Here is a 20,790-nt window from a genome sequence, read left to right as displayed (position 1 = left end):
CTTTCTAAAGGCCAGATTAAACTTTTGTGGTTAAAAATTACTAGCAGTTTTCACTGTGTTTTGTTTACCTGTGTGTTGCTTGTGCCTTTTGCATTTTTTTTTTTTTTGCTGTCTGTTTTGGGATATTTAAATTAAAATAATATTCTTCTCTAAAGTTGAGAATTCTTAATTTTTTTACATTTCTCTTTTTTCTTATCCCTCTCTATAATTTTGATCTACAAATTACCTTGTCTTAACATAGGACAGAACCATGAAGGGGAGAAACATGGCAGGTGGTAGGTGTGGAGGTCATGAACAGGTCTTTGAAGTCAGAGAACCCAGCTGTTACATTCAAAGAGAAGTCTTGGACACAAACATTTTTTTTTTTTGGAGAGGTTTTTGCTATAGGGTGCGTGCGCTCGCCAGAGAGACAGAGAGGGACAGAGAGACAGAAAGCGAGAAATCCCCCCCCCACAGGGGGGATGGCCATGCCACAGTCCCTTCTCTATTCTCCTCTTGGGATCTTGGGCACACACGCACAAGTGCCTAGTATGAGTTTAAGCCACTGGGTCTGGGACTTGAACTGCAGTCAACTACATGGGAGTCCAGTGACATAGCCATTATGCCATCTGCTGGTCCCAGCTACTGCATTTGTAATATATATTTTATGTTTTAAGGATCAGTGGAATATTACTGATTCACAGACAAACTCAGCTTCTGACAACAGATCCAAGGGAGAACTTGGGGATTCTGGGACTGTCCAGGGCCAAGAGGCCAAGGCTGTGAAAAAGACAAGTCTTTTTGAGGAGGATGATGAAGATGATTTATTTGCTATTGCTAAGGACAGGTGAGTCATTGTAAGAATATTAGATGGGATATTTATATCAGTGTTATAACACACTGCTAGATTTACTATGGATTCAGAATAACTCCCCTGCAAGTAATTTTTTTTCTTCTGAGAGCTTTAAATGATTACTTTGAAATTTGATTAAATGGTAGTAACTTAAAGAGGCAATTGATTGGGCACATAAATCCTATGCATTGGTATGGTTAAGCGTCATTTAATGGATTGAGAAGACCTCGGTATTCTCTGTCTGTATACTGTGATCGCTTCACATGTCATTTCTACTTTAAGCCCATGAGACTTGATACCTGAACGTATCAGCCTCTGGTTAAGGATGTAAGCTCTGGATTCTCCATATCTGCTGTTAAATTCTGGCCGTTAGAGTTTGTATGTTTTGCAAGTTATCTAACTTCTCTGTGCTTCAGTTTTCTCATCTGCTAAATAAAAGTAATGGTGGTACTTGTCTCATAAGCTTGTTGAGATGGCTAGATAGATGAAATGCACACGCGAAATGCTTAGCACGCTAGCTGGCACCTGTCAGCGCTCAGATGTCACCATTTAGTATTACGAGTGAAGGGGAAAGATTTCATTCCTTTATTGTTGTTGCCCTCTCCTGGGTCACTCTTCTTCCTGTCTTACCCGGCCAGCTTCTTTCAAGGTCCAGTGTGATGTATAAGACCCTCTTGTAAGAAGCCTTCCCTAAGTGAAGAAGAAATGGGGGAGGGTCTGGGCCCAGCCACCAGGATAAGCCCTTCCTCACCTGCAGTGACTTCGCTGTAGTTGGGCATTTTTCAGACCACATGGAGCTTCCTCATGGTGTACGTGTGTACCATGTCCTCCACACGTGGTCGGTTCAGTGATCTGAAACGTGTCTCAGTCACATGGCACCAGCCACGTGCACTGGGGCTTCCTTGATGCCTTCTCTGCTCCATCCTTATTTCGCCACCAGTTGTTCCTAAAGTTGTTTGTGAGATTTTGTGTCTGGGAATGAATTTATGACTTTCATCAGAAGATTTTCAAGCAATAGTAAGTGTAGCTGAGGACGTGGAGGAATTGGAACCCGCACATACTGTTGGGGAGGAGGTCATATGGTGTGGCCGCTTTGGAAAACGGTATGCATTTCCTCTCAGTGTTAAACGCAGAGATACCACATGACCCAGTAACCCCACTGCCAGGTATATACGAGACAAATGAAAACATATATTCATATAAAAACTTGTGTGTGTTCATCATATTATTTGTAATAACCAAAAAGTGGAAACAATCCATCAACTGATGACTGAACAAACAAAATATGTAATCGTACAGTGGACCGCGGCGAAGTTCAGCAGTAGGAAGAGCAGAGTCCTGTACGTGCTAGCACGGGAAGGAGCTAGAAAAGATGAAGGTAGTTGAAAGAAGCCAGTCAGAAGACCGCATATTGTGTGGATCCGTTGTTTGCAATGTCCAGAAAAGATAAATACACAGGGACAGAAAATTGGCTAGTGGTTGATAGGGACCGCAGGGTGGGGAGAATGGGAGTGAGTGGTTGTTAATGGCAGGGGTTCCTTTTTGTGGTTAACAAGTGTTGTGAACTTAGATTGTACAACATTATGGATATACTAAAATCCACAGAAGTCTACTTTAAAGGGATTAATTTTGTGTTATGTAGATAGTCTTAATAAAAGTACTATGAAAAAGTGAATAGTTCACAGGGTCTTGTCCTAATGCTGGCTCTGGCCCTGTGGCCTCTAGTGGCCACTGCCTTCCACTTTGGAAGTAGACACAGCTGCGTCTGCTCCTTCCCCTGCCGTGGGAAGCGGTTAAAGGACACTGTACCTGTGAGTGCTTAGACTGTGTGCATTGGCAAACCGACAGCCGGTGTGCCTGCCCTGAGTGGGCAGTGTCTGAAAAGGGAGGTGAGGAGGGCCCGGACTCCTCTAAGTACAAGGGACACAGGCTGATATAGTGGAGACACATTTCCCCTCCTTCAAAAATTTCTGCCGTTTGCTTTCACTCTTGTAAAGTCAATAGATGACTCAGCGGTTTTGGTGGTAGGTGTGTTCTTGTAGGTGTAGCCATGAAGGACAATTGTTTTTATTTGTAAATTGCATTTCTCCTTGGGTTGACTCTCTGTTCGCATAGCCAAAAGAAGACCCAGAGAGCATCACTCCTTTTTGAAGACGACGCTGACAGTGGAAGCTCTCTGTTCGGCTCTCCTCCCGCATCTGCTCCTCCTGCAGCAACGGTATGCTCCACCTCGTAGGCCTGGGAAATAGCCTGAAGGTTATGCTGAGCTGGGCTGTGCTTGGAACACGAGGAGAGTTTCCTTCTGCAGGAGTGAGGGGAGCACAGTGCAAACGTGTGCTGGGAGACAATAAAGATGTGTGAGCAGGAGTGAGGGAGTACAGTGCAGACGTGTGAGGGCAGCGCAGTGCAGACCTGTGAGGGGAGCGCAGTGCAGACGTGTGAGGGGAGTGCAGTGCAGACGTGTGAGGGCAGCGCAGTGCAGGCGTGTGAGGGGAGCGCAGTGCAGACGTGTGAGGGGAGCGCAGTGCAGACGTGTGAGGGCAGCGCAGTGCAGACGGGTGAGGGCAGCGCAGTGCAGGCGTGTGAGGGAGAGCAGTGCGGACGTGTGAGGGCAGCGCAGTGCAGACGTGTGAGGGGAGCGCAGTGCAGACGTGTGAGGGCAGCGCAGTGCAGGCGTGTGAGGGAGCGCAGGGGAGGTAGGACAGCAAAGCGCAGTGCAGACGTGTGAGGGGAGCGCAGTGCAGACCTGTGAGGGGAGCGCAGTGCAGACGTGTGAGGGGAGTGCAGTGCAGACGTGTGAGGGGAGCGCAGTGCAGACCTGTGAGGGGAGCGCAGTGCAGACGTGTGAGGGGAGTGCAGTGGGGAGTGCAGTGCAGGCGTGTGAGAACAGCGCAGTGCAGACCTGTGAGGGGAGTGCAGTGCAGACGTGTGAGGGGAGTGCAGTGCAGACGTGTGAGGGGAGCGCAGTGCAGACGTGTGAGGGCAGCGCAGTGCAGACGTGTGAGGGCAGCGCAGTGCAGGCGTGTGAGGGAGCGCAGTGCAGACGTGTGAGGGCAGCGCAGTGCAGACGTGTGAGGGGAGCGCAGTGCAGACGTGTGAGGGCAGCGCAGTGCAGACGTGTGAGGGCAGCGCAGTGCAGGCGTGTGAGGGGAGCGCAGTGCAGATGTCTGGAAGTGTGTGGTAGATTTAGGACAGCAAAGCCTGACCAGGTGCAGATGAGTAGAGGGCTGTGCTGGGGTATCTGCTGATCATCCTTACCTGATGCAGAGTGTCCTCTGGGGGCAGGAGTCGAAGTATGCAACAAGACAAGTCTGGGTGAAGACTTCCAATTGAAGGGGTAAGAGGAGAGGGGCAGAGAGAGACTAGTAACTGTCTGGGTGGCAGAGGGGAGAACCCGAGCGAGGGCAGTACGGGGAGACACAAGGAGGCAGAAGTAGGCATTGTGGTGGCAGAATCCGTGAAGTGCCATGTCCAGAAGTCCAAGGCAGTAGTGCGTGTTGCCTCTCCCTGTTGGCGCCACTTCCACTGTCCTGTCCCCTTTCACCACAGCAGTTAGCTCACCCCCTAGGGGAACTGGTTCCGACATATTCTGTACATAGCCATGTGGTCAGGTACTTTGTAATTGTTGATGTTGTCTACTCTTCTTTTGGTAGAAAAAAGAGACCATCTCTGAGGTTCCACCTTTGCTGTTCAGCGATGAAGAAGAGGAGGCACAGTTGAGAGTGGAATCCGAGGATAAGAAGGTTGAGAGTGTCAGAGAGTCACCGGAGCTTGGGAGAGCCCATGAGACTGAGGAGTCAGAACAGGTGAATTTTTTTCTTGAGTACCCTAAGGATAGATTTCTCTTGTATGTTACTGTAAAACACACCCTTCCCCACACACCTGTACACCCTTACATTTTTCTACCACAGAAAGTTAATGGCTCATTTGTAGACAGATTTTTATGTTTAGTTGATGTTGGCTATGATTTACAGAGTAGAGTGAAATGTGTATTTCTTCTAAAATCTAGCTTTCTTCTCCTGAATAGTATTAGGTGGTTGGGAAAATCATGAGGTGTTTTTCCATTTTTTTAATGCAAAAATGTGTCATGACTTTCCCAATGACCCAATATGTCATCTCTTGAGGCTTATTACTGGCTACATCCAGTAACCCAGTGTCTGTGGCTACCTTCCATCTCTGCATTTTCTTCTTCCTTTTTTCCTTACGCTCCACGTGCTCAGCTCCCTAGGTTTAATTTCTCTCTTGTGTGAAGAGTGGTGCATTTACTTTTCCTGTTGAGGCTTCTGGAGCTCCACTGACAGTGCTTTATTTGGACCTGTGCTGTTGTGTAACACTCTCTTCCCCGCAGCCGAGTGTGGGCCTGAGCTAGCCGGATCTTAGCCCACCTCGTGCTCGGCCGCCCTCTCTCTCACTTGGGTGTCAGCTCCGTGAGGATTTGGCCCAGGTTTGTTTTGTTCGCTGTTGTATCTGTAGCACATTTTAGTGTATTGTCTTGTACACAGTGGGCACTATTTTATAAATTACATATTCCAAGAAACACATTTTTTTAGTTTATTCACTCTGAAATTGGGATACACTTCACAATCAATGGCAGGTTAATTGGGAGTTGTTTTTTTCTTGGTGGTATGTACAATAATAGTGGTTCAGGTAAAATTGGAGGCCTCTTAGGTGAATGTACTTATTGAATGAGTAAATGCTGCACTAACCTCTAAGATTATTTCAGGGGTTCTTCTTATTGTGTGTACAATGTAAGACTTATAAAATTCGAGCATCTGATTTTGCTGGTTAGGTTTCCCCTTGGGCTGATGTTTAGTTAAATATTAGGTAATGTGCGATCCATTTCCAGCGATTGGCGTTTGTGTTATCTTTGTGACTTGGAGGTTCTTTGTAGCTTGTGAGTAGCCTGTATGTATCAGGATTCTAGCTGTCTTGTCACTTGGTAAGAGGGAGGAACCCATAGCCTTAAACTGATTGGAAAAATGATCTTCAATGTCTGTGGATTATCTGTAGAAAGATTCCATTGGAGAAGCAAATTAAGAATTGACCTCAGTGATTCGTTACTCAGAAGCAGATGTGACTAGTGGTAGTGGCCCAAATCATGCAAATGCTGTAGTTAGTGAATTAATGAGCAGCTAGAGAGGCCCACACTAGGATGTGTGTTTCTAAGTATTACTAATTTTTTTTCCTGACTATTCCCATTTTCAGAAAGGACTTTTGACTGTGTCTGCACAGGAAGCAGTCAAGCATTCTGATTTGTTTTCTTCATCGTCTTCACTGGACAAGGGAACCAAGGGGAGAACCAAAACTGTTCTTAGCTTATTCGATGAGGAAGAAGACAAAACGGAAGATCAAAACAGCACTCGGGCTCCCCAGAAAGATACAGGAAGGGTGAGCAAAAAGCAGTGAAGGTTCACATTTCTAAATGGGATAGAAGAATCATTTCAAGGCATCAGTTCATTAAAGACAGAAAACAGATGGAAAGAAATTTCCTGTGTATGGTCCAGAATCCTTAATATTGTTTAGATGGCAGTATCCACCAAGTTAATCTGTAGATGAGATGCAGTTCCTATCAAAATTCTATTTTTTTTCTTTTTTTTGAGAGTTTTTTGCTATGGGGCATGTGCGCTCGCCAGACAGACAGAAAGAGACAGAGAGATAGAAAGTGAGAAATCACCCCCCAGGGGGGATGGCCACGCCGCAATCCCTTCTCCTCCATTCTCCTCTCGGGATCTTGGGCACATACACACACGCACCTGGCGTGAGTTTAAGCCACCAGGTCCGGGACTTGAACCACAGTCGACTACGTGGGAGTTCAGCGACATAGCCATTACGCTAACTGCTGGTCCTAAAATTCTATTTTACTCTTTGCAGAAATGGACGAAGTGATCCTAAAATTGTTATGAAAATACATGGAATCTACGGTAGCCAACAGTCTTGAAAGAGAGCAAAGTCAGAGTTCTCACGATTTCCAATTTCAAAACTTGAAGATAGTTAAAATATATAGATTGGTGAAATAGAATTGGGAGTCTAGAAATATACATCATATTTACAGTGAGTCAGTTTTTGACAAGGATGTCAAGATAATTCAGTGGTGATAAATAATCTTTCAATAAATGGTGCTGGAACTTTGATCATCTCTATGCAAGGGATGAGGTTGGACCCTTCCCCCACCATACACAAAAGCTAGACTTAGAATAGATCATCGGTCTAGATGTAAGAACTAGAATTACACAGCTCTTAGAAGAAAATACATGAGCAAATCATCATGACCTTGGATTAGGCAAAGCCTTCCTAGGTACAACATTGGACTTCATTAAAATGAAAAAATCTGTGCTTTGAAGGATACCTTTAAGAAAGTTAAAAAAAATAAAAAGAGCTGGCCCATAGCTTAGTGATTAAGGGAGCCGGATCCCACATGGCTGACTGCAGTTTGATTCCCAGTCTCAGCAGCTTGAAAAACATACCAGGTACATGTGCGTGTGCTCAAAATCTCAACAGTACAGAGAAATGGAAGAGAAGGGATTGTGGTGTGACTATGTGCGATTGGGAGGGGTGCATCTCCCCCCCCCCCCCCCCCAGTCTGTCCCTGGTAATTGCATGCACTCTCTGGCATCTAAAACAAAAATAGGAAGTCGAAAAACAGTCCATTGAATGAGAAAATATTTTTAAGTCATATATTTAATAAGGGACTTAGATCCAGAGTATGTGAAAGACTTACATCCTGATAATAAACAAGCAGCCCAATTAAAAGATGAGCAAGGGGGGGCCGGCAGGTGGCATGGTGGTTAAGGGTGCTGGACTCCCACATGACTGGCTGTGGTTTGAGTCCTGGACCAGGCTGCTTGCTTTCTCACTTTCTCTCTGTCTTTCTTCCCCCCACTGTGTACCTCTCTGGTCAAATTAAAAAATACATAAAGCTAAATAAAAGAATTTTTAAAAAAATTTTAAAAAAGAAAAAAGATGAGCAAAGGCTGGCCCTGTAGTGCGGTGGTTAAGGGAGCCGAATCTCATATGGCCAGCTGCAATTGGAATCCCAGCCCTGATGGCTCAAAAAACAGGCTGGGCACATGTGTGTTCTCAGTCCTGACAGAATGGAGAAATGGAGGAGAAGGGATTGTGACATGAGCATGCCCCATTGGGGGAGGTGCTTTATCATTAGAGAAATACAAATCAAAACCACAAGGAGATACCATTTCACAACCAATAGGATGGGTATAATAAAAAAAGATGAAAGAAACAAGTGTTGGTGAGGATACAGAGAAACAAACTCTTTCATTGCTATTGAAAATGTGAATGGTACAACCACTTTGGAAGACAGTGTGGCAGTTCCTCAGATTGTTGAAGTGCAGAGTAACCATTTGACCCAGGAGTTCTACTCCTAGGTGTTAATCCAAGAGAAATGAAAATGTGTGTTCACATAAATACTTGAATGAGAGTATTCCCAGCCAGCTGCATTATTGATAATAGCTAACAGATGGGAACAACCGAAACAGCTGCCCACTGATGTGTGGGTGGGTGCAGTGTAGTGTATCCACACACCGAAATGCCATTTGGTAATATGACGAACTGACACATGTTGCAACATGGATGAACCTTGAACACACGCTAAATGAAAGATCACATACTGGATGATTCCACTTTGTGTGAAATGTCCAGAACAGACCAACCCTTGAAGACAGAAAAGTAGATTAGTGTTTGCCTAGGGCTGGGTGAAGATGGACAGGGATGGAAAGAAACTGCGAGTGGGTTGGGCTTTCTTTCTGGGGTGATGAAAATGTTCTAGGTTTATATTGTGGTTGGCATTTGCACAACTCTGAATATACTAAAAAATGATTGAATTACATACTTTAAACTCATTTCGTATGTCAATAGAGATGGTTACTATCTAAAATAACCAGGTTGGCAGGCCCATCGATCGCCAGTTCACTTTGTATATCAGGCTGAAGAAATCATCTCCATAAAGTTTGACACAGCATGTTTTATGAATTTTTAAACTCATACCTGTAGTATGTAGCCCTATCTATAAATGAGAGGTGCATGAGTGAATATGAATTATCTACTGTATTTTCCCCTAGTCTCTTACTCTGTGATTTTGTCCTGTTTTCCCATGGTTGTGAAGATTCCAACCTTATTTATGGTGTTAAACTGGTTTATGTATTAGTAATAATAATTTGTTCATCGCTAATGAGATTTATTTTGTCAGAAAGGATTTTTTATTTGCTTATTGTAATCTGTGGTTGTGATACTAAAGAAGAAATAGTGATGACTTTTAGAATGTCAGATCTGAAGCACTCTACTATCAAAATAATGCTGATAGTAACTCTTAAACATCAGATATCAGTGTAGACAGTGGTATGGTAGTTACAGCAGCTGGATCCCAAACAGCTAACATTGCAGTTTGAGTCCTGAAGCTGGCGGCTTGAAAAAGTTGTTTGTGTGCGCATGCCCAAAATTCTGAAAGGAAGGAGAAAGAATTGTGGCGTGACCATTCTCCGTGGGGGTTGCTTTCTGACTCACATTCTTCCTTGTGTGTGTCTCTTGCTAGCCAGAGCATGCGTCCTTTGGCAAATTCCTCCCCCACCCCCCACAAAGAATAAATTCAGATATCCTAGCAAACCAAAAAGCGTTTGGAGCCTGAGGTGGTGGGTAGAAATGATGGACCAGTGTGGGAGAAGGCTGCTGGCCACACCTGAGCTGTGTTTTCTTTGGGCTAAGATGCTGACTGACAGTCGAGACACATGCTCGGCTACTCTCTGTGGTTCCTAAGGTCAAGCCAGTTGCCGTCCCGTCTATATGGGAATGAGAAGATAACTCATTCAATTTTGTTTTTATCCCCAAAATGTTTCTCATCATGGAACTAATGGAGTTATTTTTTGTTTTTGTTTATTTTAGAAAGACTTTTGCTATAGGGTGCATACACTTGCCAGAGAGACAGGGGGAAATTGAGAAATCACCCTCCAGAGAGGTTGGACACACCGCAACCCCTTCCAATCCTGGACTTGAACCGCAGTCGGCCTCATGGGAGTCCAGCACTTTAACCACTATACCACCTGCTGGCCCTATTTTGTTTTTAATAAAAGTTTGGGCACTACCCAAAGGTCGAAAGGTCCTTCCAGCACATGCCTGTGTTGTCAGTATTTAGAGGTATATTCTCCGATAGATATATTGGGAATCTTCACAGCGTTCTGTTCTGTGAACGTGTCATTCCCTCCTGTTTGGCACTCAGGCCGTGGCTAGGCTTTTTACAGTGTAGATGAAGCTGCAGGGCACACCTCTGTTGCAGCTTTCTTTGTACTTGGTGAGTCCCTTGACATAAATTCTTAAAAGTTTTTTTTATTTTTTTGTTTTTTAAAGAGAGATTTTTGCTATAGGGCGTGTGTGCTCACCAGAGAGACAGAAAGTGAGAAATCACCCCCCGCCAGTGGGGGGAGCCCCATGCCACAATCCCTATTTCTCCATTCTCCTCTTGGGATCTTGGGCATGCAGGCACACATGCCCAGTGTGAGTTTGAACCCACCAGGTCTGGGACTCAAATCGCGGTCGACTGGGTGGGAGTCCAGCAACACAACCATTACGCCATCTGCTGGTCCCTAAATTCTTAGAAGTCTTAATCACATGCGACTTTCTTCTTTTCCCAGGGTCCCAGTCCTGATGCTCGCCCCAAGAGCACAGGTGTCTTCCAGGATGAAGAGCTCCTTTTCAGCCACAAGCTTCAAAAGGACAATGACCCAGATGTTGACCTTTTTGCCGGTACCAAAAGATCCAGGGTCAGTGCCAGATGGTTCCCACTCACGGCTTTGTTACCGTCTGGAGTGCCACAGCCGCTCCTCTAGCGCTCTTGCAGATTGCTTTCCTCTGGGACACTGAATCTGAGTGTTATCTGTTCCAGCTGTTAGAGCCCAGCCTTGGGAGCCTGTTTGGGGATGACGAAGATGATGATCTTTTCAGCTCTGCCAAGTCCCAGCCTTTGGTATGAGCCTTTTGTTCTCAGTACTGGGGTGTGTGGTTGGAAGCTTCTGGGAAAGGAAAGTAATGTCCCGTTATGCAGCTCAGGAAAACCCAGAACGGATTACGGTGCTGACTCGTAAACGAGCATCTGGGCAGCTTTGCATGCCGGCTGAGGCTCAGACTGTGGTGTCCCTGTCCGTGTCCCCAGCATTTGAACTGTTGCTGGCCCAGGCTTTCTGACCATATTACAAATCTTTTTGTTTTTTTAATGGTTTATTGAAAGACCAGCGTGTACGACAGGATGACTACTAGCGCATTTGAGGTGCACTAGTAAATCTGAGCCTCAGCCTGTCCCTGCTCTTTTCTACCTGCGCAGTGGTCTCATAAGAACGCTCTGTATTCCTTTTCTTTTTTATTTATTTATTTATTTTTAAGGTTTTTGTCATACGGTATGTACACTTACCAGAAACAGAGAGGGAAAGTAGGAAATCATCCTCTACAGGCAATGGCCACGCTGCAGTCCCTTCTCCATTCTCTTCTCAGGATTTCGGGCATGCACGCATGCACACTTGTCTGGTGTGATTTTCAAGCCATGGGGTCTAGGACTTGAACCTCAGCTGACTGTATGGGATTTCAGTGCCTTAACCACAGTGCCACCTTCTTCTGGCTCCTCTCCCTTTTCTCTTTATCACAGAGAAGATTCTTAGAAAAAAATCATAGTCTCTGGAGTGCCATTTCTTTTTCTTTTTTTTTTTAAGAGAAATTTTTGCTAGAGAGCATTTGTGCTTACCAGAGAAGCAGAGTCAGAGAGAGAGACAGAAATAGAAATTATCCCCCAGGAGAGATGAGCACACTGCAGTCCCTTCTCCTTCATTCGCCTCTCAGGATTTTGGGCACACGTGCACACTCACTTGGCATGAGTTTCAAGCTGCTGGGTCCAGGACTTGAACCATGTTGGGCCATGTGGGAGCCCAGTGATGTAACCAGTATACCATCTGCTGGTCTCTAGAGCTGTATTTCTGAAGTGCCAGTTTTGAGTTAGTTCAACCCTCATTGGAGAAAGGACTTTTAAAACTCAGAAACCAGGTTCCTTTTGCACTCTTACGGTTTTTCTTCAAAATTTCTAAGACATTGACAGAATTTTGGTATTTGTTTTCTTTTGAAGGTACCAGAAAAAAAGAAGGTAGTAAAAAAAGACCACTCTGTTTCTTCTAAGAACCAGAAACATCCTGAATCCACTCAAAGTAGCAAAGAAAAAGGCATCTGGAAACCAGAGACACCTCAGGTTAGAACTGATCTCTTTAAGGATTGTCAGCTCTTGTTTGCACCCAGTATAAATTCCATGATGCAGACCCAGAGTTATTCAGAGTTTTCTAGACCAGGGAGGACATGCTCGGAGTACCACTCTCTCTATACCGTATTTTATTTTTCTTTGCCAGTGGGCATGTGTGCTCCCCAAGTGTTCGGGAGCACCTCTCAGCAGGACGTGGTCACACCTCAGTCCTTTTGTTCTCCATGCCTCCATCCTGTCAGGACTTGGGGGGCACACACGCACATATGCACAGTGTCTTTCTCAAGCCACTGGGGCAGGGATCAAACTGTGGTGGGCTGTGTGGGAATCTGGCTTTCTGTGCACAGCACTTAACCACTGTGCTGTGGGGCCAGCCCAGCTGCTGTCTCTTTGTTTAAATAATTATATAATTTTATTTATTATTATTTAAAAATTTGCTATAGAGCATGTGCATTCACCAGACACAAACACACACACGTACACTCTCTCACACAGAGGAAAAGGCCAGCCAGCAAGTCACAGGTCAGGGACTCAAACTGCTGTCAGCCATGTGGGGATCCAGCGCATCGACCACACCACCTGCTGGCACTGCTGATTTTTTTTTTAAGTTGTAATTCCTACATTACTTTACTCTTCAGAGTCTTATGAATCTATATTTAATCACTATTACTTTTGGATTTGAAGTATTTTTGATTCCAAGGTGGAGTTAAGGGTAAGAATCTTCTTCCCACTGCAGCCCCTATTTCTCCTTCTGCGTTCCTTTGGCATAGAATTGAACGAGAGTTAAATATATCCCTCAGTGTTACTTCTTCCGAGATTATTACTGGTGGTCCTTGCTCCTCAGCTGTCCTTGCAGAACCCTCTGGAGCTCCTCTGGAAGGCTGGAGCAAGTGCTGGTCCTGACTGGTGGTTGTTCTTAAGTGTCCCACCAAGGCCGTAGGGTCTTGAATTTTGAAAATGGGGTACTTGGGCTAGCACATCTGCACAGTCTCTTCCCAGGACTCAGAGGTCTTGTTTTCAGACCCAGGGCACTAGGCTGTGAGGACATTTCTGTGTAGTTCTTGACACTTGCTGTGTTGGCCAACGTGCATGGCCATCGTTCTGCCAAGTGCGTGGGTTTGGGCACTCCTACCGAAGTGCTAAGGTTTGAGCACTCTGACAAACTGCAGCACATGTAAGTTTCATTCATCATCCATGCCTCCTTCATGCCTGCTGTGATCTCAGTAGCCTTCCTGACTGACAGGAGGCGGCACAAGGAAGGTAATGTTAGGGAAACACTTGAGCCCCAGGACAGACCACATGCCTTTCCCATCACAGTGGCTTTGCCCCATCACAGATCTGTTTGTGGGCATGAGTGTAAGTGCAAAAGACACTTTTCTTGCTATTTCCCTAATGGATTTTTAACTGAATATAATTTCACACAGGACTCGCCAGGTCTTGCTCCATTTAAAACCAAAGAGCCATCCACTCGGATCGGGAAAATACAAGTAATTATCAGATGTGACTCTTCATTGCCTGCCTCGTGGCATCTTTAAACTTCTTTGGGTTTTCCTTTATTGGCAGCTGCCGAGCTTTTTCTCATCCCCTGCCCTCCCCGCTGCACCTTGCCTGGTCGTTGCTTCTTGTGTGCTGCATCTTCTTCAGCATCTCTGAGTCCAGTGGTGGGCCCAGGTGTGTCGCCCCCTGTTCTAACTCTGACACTAGATCGGGTGGCTTTTCCACATTTCTCTACTCTTGTGTTACACGTTACGTACACTGAGTCTCGTCATGTGCAACAGCAAAGACAACAGACGGCCATCTTTCAGAACAAACACTGTTTTATTTTCCTTCTGTAGGCAAATATAGCAATTAACCCAGCAGCTTTGCTGCCTGCAGCGGCTCCCCAGATCTCTGGAGTGAAGTCCATTTGGCCGGAGTTGGCTTTTCCTTCATCTGAACCTGCAAGGAGCCACGGTCCAGAAAGTTCACCCTCCCTTCCTGAGAGCGGGGAGGCTGGTGTGAGTTTTGATCATCCAGCTCAGGTGGACACTCTGCACAGCGCAAACAAGGTGATGAAGCCCTTTGCCTGCCTCTGATTCTCACAGCTGCTCACGTGCTACTTCCTGGTTGGTCATGGACTTGGAGAACTAGGAGCTAGTTATTAACTCTTTAGAAATCGTTAATAACCTCTTCCGTGTCTTAGGTAATATATTGGTTGAAGTAGACCAGATAATCATATAGTATTAGGAGTTGCTGGTTCTTTGCTACGTTAGTTTGTTTTTGTTTTAGTTTTTCCTCTAAGGTGTGTACACTTGCTGGGGTGGGAGGAAGAGTAACTGAGAAATCACTCCCTTGAGGGATGGCCATGCTATAGTCCTTTCTCCTCTATTCTGCTCTTAAGCAAACGCACCCAGCATGATTCTCAAGCCTCTGGGCTTGAGCCTCGAACCACAGAGTTGGCCGTGTGAGATCCGGCACCTTCACCTCTATGCTACCTGCTGGCCCATTGTGAACACATAGTGGTCTGGCTCTGACTCCTCATTTGAAGGAAGCAGCTCATCTTTCCTCTGGCCTCTTCCCTCCTAATTCTCACCATCCCCCTGGTTCTACATCTGCGTAGCCCTTGCCTGTGTTGGCAATATTTGCATTCTGCTCAGTGGCTACAGGTCCCACTACCCAGCTGGTGTCTGCACTTCCAGCACTCCTGCATTGTCTCCAGGAGTCTTCTAACCACAGAGCAGGTCATGCCCCTCCTGCTGATTCCTCACTGCCCAGAGGAGTCGAGTTCCTAGGTTTGGTTTGAAAACTTTGGAGGGACAGTGCCCAACCCATGTTTCCAGCTCTCCCTCTGGTGCCCTGAACTAGCAGCTGAGCCTCAGCCACATCAGGCACACACATGCTCTGTCCTGCCACTGTCACCTTCGACTCACACTGCTTCCAAACTGGGAATGCCCTTCCCACCTGTGGCTCTGCTCAGACACCCCCACTCTGATGTGTCCCTCGTGCTGCTGTGCCCAGGCTCCTCCTCCGAGATCCCGCTGTAGCTTCTCCCCCGCTGGCACCGCCCATCTGTTTCATAGCAGCACCATGGAACCGCTTGCTCTTTGAGGTTTTCCTTTCATTCCATGTGGTTTTCTATCCAGTCTCCCTTCTCTAGAAAGTCTTGGAAGCTGTTCTTCAAGTACATGATAGGATTTAGGATGACCTAACCCTGGTGAATACATTCCTTTCAGGTATTTCCAAACCTGTTTTCCCTAAGCAAAATAAAAATCCTTTATTTTAGAATTTTGGTTCAGTTTAAATTGGCTACATGCTAAAATTATGAAATTTCTTAAAGTCCTTTGTCTAAAGTAGGTTAACCTTCTCAAAATTCTATACTTGATGTATATTTTGGAAAATAATTACAAATACTGCATCATTGCTATTAAAAACTCATTTTGAGGTTATTTCAAAGGTTCTGATTTCTTTCTTTTTTTTTTTAAGAGAAATTTTTGCTGTGGGGTGTGTGCGCTCACCAGAGAGACATATCCCACTGGGAGACGAGCTCTAGAGTCAGGATGGCCATAAGGCAGTTCTTTCTCCTCCACACACCCAGCGTGAGTTTTAAGCCACTGGGTCTGGAACTCAAATGGTAGTCAACCACATGGGAGTCCAGTAACATAATCACTAATGCCATGCGCTGGTCCTTCTTCTATGTTTTTTTTCTTTGAAGTATTTGTTGTTGGAGTTTTGAGTTTGTTGACTTGAAAAGAGTACTTTAGACTCCCTCTTTCTGTACTATCTTATATCTGCTTCAGCAGCTTGAATTTAGACATGTTCCCTAATAATTAATCCCAGAAGTCCTGTGATTCATTCTTGTTTTGAAAGATACCCACCTTGAAATCGAGGGCGGGTATGGGCCAGGCAGAGCTGTGGGACCAGAGCACCAGCTTTGCCACTTTCTGGATTTCCAGCAACAGCTGTAGCTTTTTGTATGAAACCGAATTGGAACTTACCTCAGAAGACTGAAAAATGGGGAATTCTAAAGGATTGAGAATGAGTTAGTCTCAGGTACTAGAAGCTCTTAAACGTCTTCTTTGGAAATCTTGGAGGGAGAACCTTTTCTGTGTTTTGAGAACTTCTTGGTTGAAGTAGACCAAATCCCCTTACAATATTCTGAGCTGCCAGTCTTTCACTCTGTTAGCCTTAAACACTACCATCGGGTCAGTGTGGGATTTTTTTGCCGTTGCAGAGCCGTGTCAAAGTGAGAGGGAAGCGCAGACCACAGACCCGTGCAGCTAGGCGGTTGGCTGCCCAGGAGTCCAGCGAGACTGAGGACATGAGTGTGCCCAGAGGACCTGTCACAGAATTGGCAGATGGGGCCATTTCACCAGATGGTCTTCAGCCCCAGCACCGAGTAGCCAGTGGAGAAGACAGTGGGGCCCCTGCCACTCTACCTTGGGAAGGCGACCCTGTGCCTGGAGGGGACAGAAGCCCCTTTGTAAAATCTCTGGGTCAGCCTGGAGGTGACGCTGACCTTTTTGATTCTGGGGACATCTTTTCCAAGGGCACTAGGTCTCAGTCTACAGAGAGGACAAAAGCCAAGGCGAAGGCCGTGGATTCCCTGGCCCACCCAACAGGGGGCAGGAAAGGAAAGAGCCCCGGGTTTCCCGCTCTCAGTGAGGCAGGGAGTGATGACGACCTGTTTCAGCCCGTTAAACCAAACCCTGCAAAGAAAGCAAATCCATTTCCTCTCCTGGAAGATGAGGATGATCTCTTTATAGAGCAGAAAGGCAAGAAGAAGGAGTCAAAACCCAGCAGTCAGCGGGAAGCCATGTCACAAACGCAAGATCTCTTTGAGGTAACAGGACATGCCATGTTTTTGTGGTTGGTCCTATGTTAGGAAAACTCTGATTGGCTTGCCTGAGCCATAGGCCATGTTCAGCTAGTTTTGAGCATGCCTGATAATTGCTTGCTTAATAATTGTAACCGGTTTTTTTTATTAATAACTCTGAAGTCTATTTAAAGTGATTTGCTTCATGTAGGAGGCAGTTTTTGACTGGCCATAATCCTTGAGTCAGGTTTTGATTTTTTATAGTTTTATTTGTTTGTTTTTACAGAATGCCACTGCAATGAGATTCCATAGCTTATTACTCCGTGACGTATATAAAAAGCTCTGTCAGTTCAGCTGGGATGTTTGACCTTTGGTTCTGGGAAATTGACCTTAGCTGAGCTGACCGTTCCATGCAGGCACCAACCCCCATGGCAGTTGCTCAGAGGGTGTTCATCCAGTACCATGGGCAGAAAGCAGACTGGAACAGAGCGTGGGTCCCCAGAACTCTCAGGGAGGGAATCAGATATAACAAGGCAGCAGATAACTAAGATGCGTTCAAATAGCATGAAGCACCATGATGAAAGTAACCAAGGGCAGTATGGCGGTGCTCCTTTAGTAGGACTAGTAGGGAAGGCCATGCTGCAGAGTTGGCATTGAACTGGGACTGGGAGATTGGCAAGGACCAGACGTGCAGAGGTCTGGGGTCGTGAATTCCCAGCAGGCGAGCAGGCGCTGTTCCTCAGCATCCTGGCAGTCTGCAGCTTCTCACTTTGTGGGAATATTTTTCTAGTTAGAAACAAAAAAGGATTTAAAATAGTTTTTTTTTTCTTGATAAGGATGATATATTTGCAACAGAAGCAATTAAACCCTCACTAAAAACAAGAGAGAAGGAGAGAACATTGGAATCAAACATATTTGATGATAACATTGATATCTTTGCTGACCTAACTGTAAAACCAAAAGAAAAGCCCAAAAAGAAAGTGGGAGCTAAGTCTATTTTCGATGACGATATGGGTAAGTTCGGTTTTCTACATTTGACTTACAGAATCGTTACTGTTGGTTAACTTGATTTTTCTCCTGCCACTTTCATCTTGTCCCTTTTTTGGGAGACATTCTCTGAAGGAATAACTTCAGCTTGCTGTATAATCCTGGGTTAGGATAAGGGTAGATAATGACTAAGTGGACTAGTCATTTTAGTGAGATAACTTTTTTGGGTATAACTTATACCAAGGAATTAGAAGCTACCTCCCTAATTTTTCTTTTTCTTTTTTTTCTTGAGGGTTCATGCACTTGCCAGAGAGAGATAAACACAGAGGGACAGGAGAAAGCACCCCCCCCCCAAAGGGAAAGGTCGCACCACAGCCTCTTTTCTGTCTCCCCTCTTAGGGTTTTGGGCATGCATGCTCAGATGCCCAGCATGTCTCTCAAGCTGCCAGGTCTGGGACTTGCACTGCACAGTTGGCCATGTGGGATCCAGCTGCCTTAACCACTAGGCAACAGAGTGTGGCCTGACTTTTTGTTTCTTAAGTTTATTTTCTTCTATGAATAATAGAAAGAGCTCCCCCAACAGAGTATTGACCTGTGACCCACCCCCTGTCCCAGCTATTTCTGGATCGTGGGCATGTTGAGCGTCTGATGTACTCAGATGTGAACTTGGAACTTTCCATGTGAGTCAGTGTTGCAGAGTATTGTATTTTACTATTGCACCACTGTCTAGCCCCAAGGTACCCAGAGGCCAACTCTTAAGTATAATTTAACTTTTATCTTAGTGTACCTCTGCCAACCATCTGTAACAAACTCTGATGTTATGAAAGATCAATCAGAAATACCCATGCGCAAAAGTAAGCCTTGAATGTGTTGCAGTTGATTGAGTCAGAGTTCCAGCTGGAGAGTGATTGTCAGTGGGGAGAATTCAGGGGCAGAGCAGGAGGGCAAGACCATACAGGGAAGTAGGTTGTACCCCAGACTTGCCTGTCAGCTGAGACCTCCAGTGTTGGTGAATGTGCTTGTCTTCCTCCCAAGGTACAGCTTCTTTGTTGATGGGCAAGCTAAATGCCTGATAGCCATCAGCGTTGGGCCTCTGGTATATCCTGTGTTGGTCTTCCAAGAGAGGACCTAGGCTGAGTCCAGGCACGCACTTCCTGCTCCTTCCCTTCTCTTTATCTCAAGCATAGACCTTGAAGCCAACTGGGTGATGGGGTTGCAGAGTTCCACTGGGTCTGTTGCCAGACAGCTGTGTGTTCTGTATCCTCTAGCTGCCCACCATGTGGAGACTTCATTTGTTTATTTTATTATTAAAAAATGCAAAGTCTGCTTATTGAATATGTTATTCTGATTTAGGAAATGTAAAAACAAAAAACAATCCCTAGGAATAATCAGTGTAAATAGTTGAGTATGTGTCTTTTCAAATATGGTCATGTTGATGTACGTCTGTATGCATAGAAATATATGTTAATTTTTTTTTCAAAAATAAGAATATACTTTATCTGTTCTAGGGTTCTTTTAATCAATTGATGCCTTTCTATATTAGTACATGGAGAACTACTTCTTGTTTTAGTGATTATGTAGAATTCGTTTGTATTTAGCCATTAGCCTATTGACAGTGATCAAGATTTTTTTCTACATTTTCTCTGATACAAATAATGCCGTGGTCTTTAACATCTGCATACACCTGTCATTAGTTCACATGCTAAAATCTCAGTAGGATAGAATCTTAATGGTAACACTACTGGTAAGTAACATGACCAAATAAGACAAGCTCTAGGGTCAGTGAAATACTCAACACGAAGTAGCCATAAAGACTTACATATTCTTGGGACCAGCAGTTAATGTAATGGCTATGTCGCTGGACTCCCATGGAATCGACCACGGTTCAAATCCCAGACCTGGTGGCTTAAACTTACGCCGGGCGTGTGTGCGTGCATGCCCAAGATCCCAAGAGGAGAATGGAGGAGAAGGGATTAGGGCATGGCCATCCCTCCTGGGGTGTTTTCTTGCTTTCTGTCTCTGTCTATCTGGCAAGTGCACGTGCCCTATAGCAAAAAAATCTCTCCAAAAAAAAAAAAAGATTTAATATTCTTAGCATTGAGATACCTCAGATCAATGCGTTTATTCTGAAAAAGAGTGAATCATGTCCTGGGTTGTCCTTTGCACATTGTTGCCCTTTCCCTATAAAATTCAGTGTGAGAAATGGAAGGTCCAGTGTCACAGATAGTAAGGTCATGGCCTGTCAGTTGCCTTTTTTCCTTTTTCCTCTCCTTCATGCACACACATGCGCACGCACACACACACATACCTGCAGCTGAGGAAATTGTGTTCAAAAAGTACCTGTGACCTGTATGTGATCATGAAACTTCCATTAGTAACTGAGCCAGGACCAGAATCTTAGAGACTGGTTTCTGTTAGTTTTTTTGGGTTCCCTTTACTTTGAGCCAAATTGGGGTTTTTGGTGTTTGTGTGGAACTGTTTAAAGCACCATTTCCTTGCCTGTTCAGCAATTCTCTTTCTCTTTTTCTTTTTAAAGATGATATCTTCTCCTCTGGTATCCAGGCTAAGACAACCAAACCAAAAAGCCGATCTGCACAGGCAGCAGAACCAAGATCTGAACACAAAGTGTCCAACATATTTGACGATCCCCTGAACGCCTTTGGAGGCCAGTAGAGCATGCAGGGTACCCCATCTCACCCTTCAGCTATGTCCTTGAGCTAGTGATGTTGTCTTTTATGCTCCTCGTCCTAACTGGTTTACAAAAAGCAAATACTGAAACAAGCTCATCTTTTTACCCACTGTACTTAGTATTTTCTGCACAATCATGCTTAATACTGTAAAACAAAATAAATGTTTCACAATGGTTGGTTGGTTGGTTGTTTTGTAATTAGGCTTGGTAGGGTCACATTATAGTTTAGGCCCCATGAGGGCAGAGCGGAA

General features: G+C 45.1%; 1 protein-coding gene across 3 annotated transcripts in view; it reads left to right on the top strand.

The window, feature by feature from the left end:
- Positions 1–20,716, top strand: part of WASHC2C (WASH complex subunit 2C) — a gene marked incomplete at its 5' end in the record, with an annotated part of 51,781 nt that extends 31,065 nt beyond the window's left edge. For 2 of the 3 annotated variants that reach the window (XM_006147692.3, XM_014587554.2), the window contains 12 exon segments: positions 657–826; positions 2,948–3,050; positions 4,486–4,638; positions 6,038–6,220; positions 10,471–10,599; positions 10,722–10,802; positions 11,946–12,065; positions 13,496–13,558; positions 13,907–14,119; positions 16,282–16,890; positions 17,700–17,877; positions 20,387–20,716. In XM_006147692.3, the coding sequence (XP_006147754.2) occupies positions 657–826; positions 2,948–3,050; positions 4,486–4,638; positions 6,038–6,220; positions 10,471–10,599; positions 10,722–10,802; positions 11,946–12,065; positions 13,496–13,558; positions 13,907–14,119; positions 16,282–16,890; positions 17,700–17,877; positions 20,387–20,523 (2,139 nt within the window). 3 annotated transcript variants of the gene reach the window in all.
- Positions 20,717–20,790: the final 74 nt, after the last annotated feature.

This window comes from Tupaia chinensis, unplaced genomic scaffold (genome assembly GCF_000334495.1).
Source record: "Tupaia chinensis unplaced genomic scaffold, TupChi_1.0 Scaffold000217_1, whole genome shotgun sequence".
NCBI lineage: Eukaryota > Metazoa > Chordata > Mammalia > Scandentia > Tupaiidae > Tupaia > Tupaia belangeri.
The sequence above is the reverse complement of the archived record's forward strand: the minus strand, read 5'-3'. Positions and strand labels throughout refer to the sequence as shown.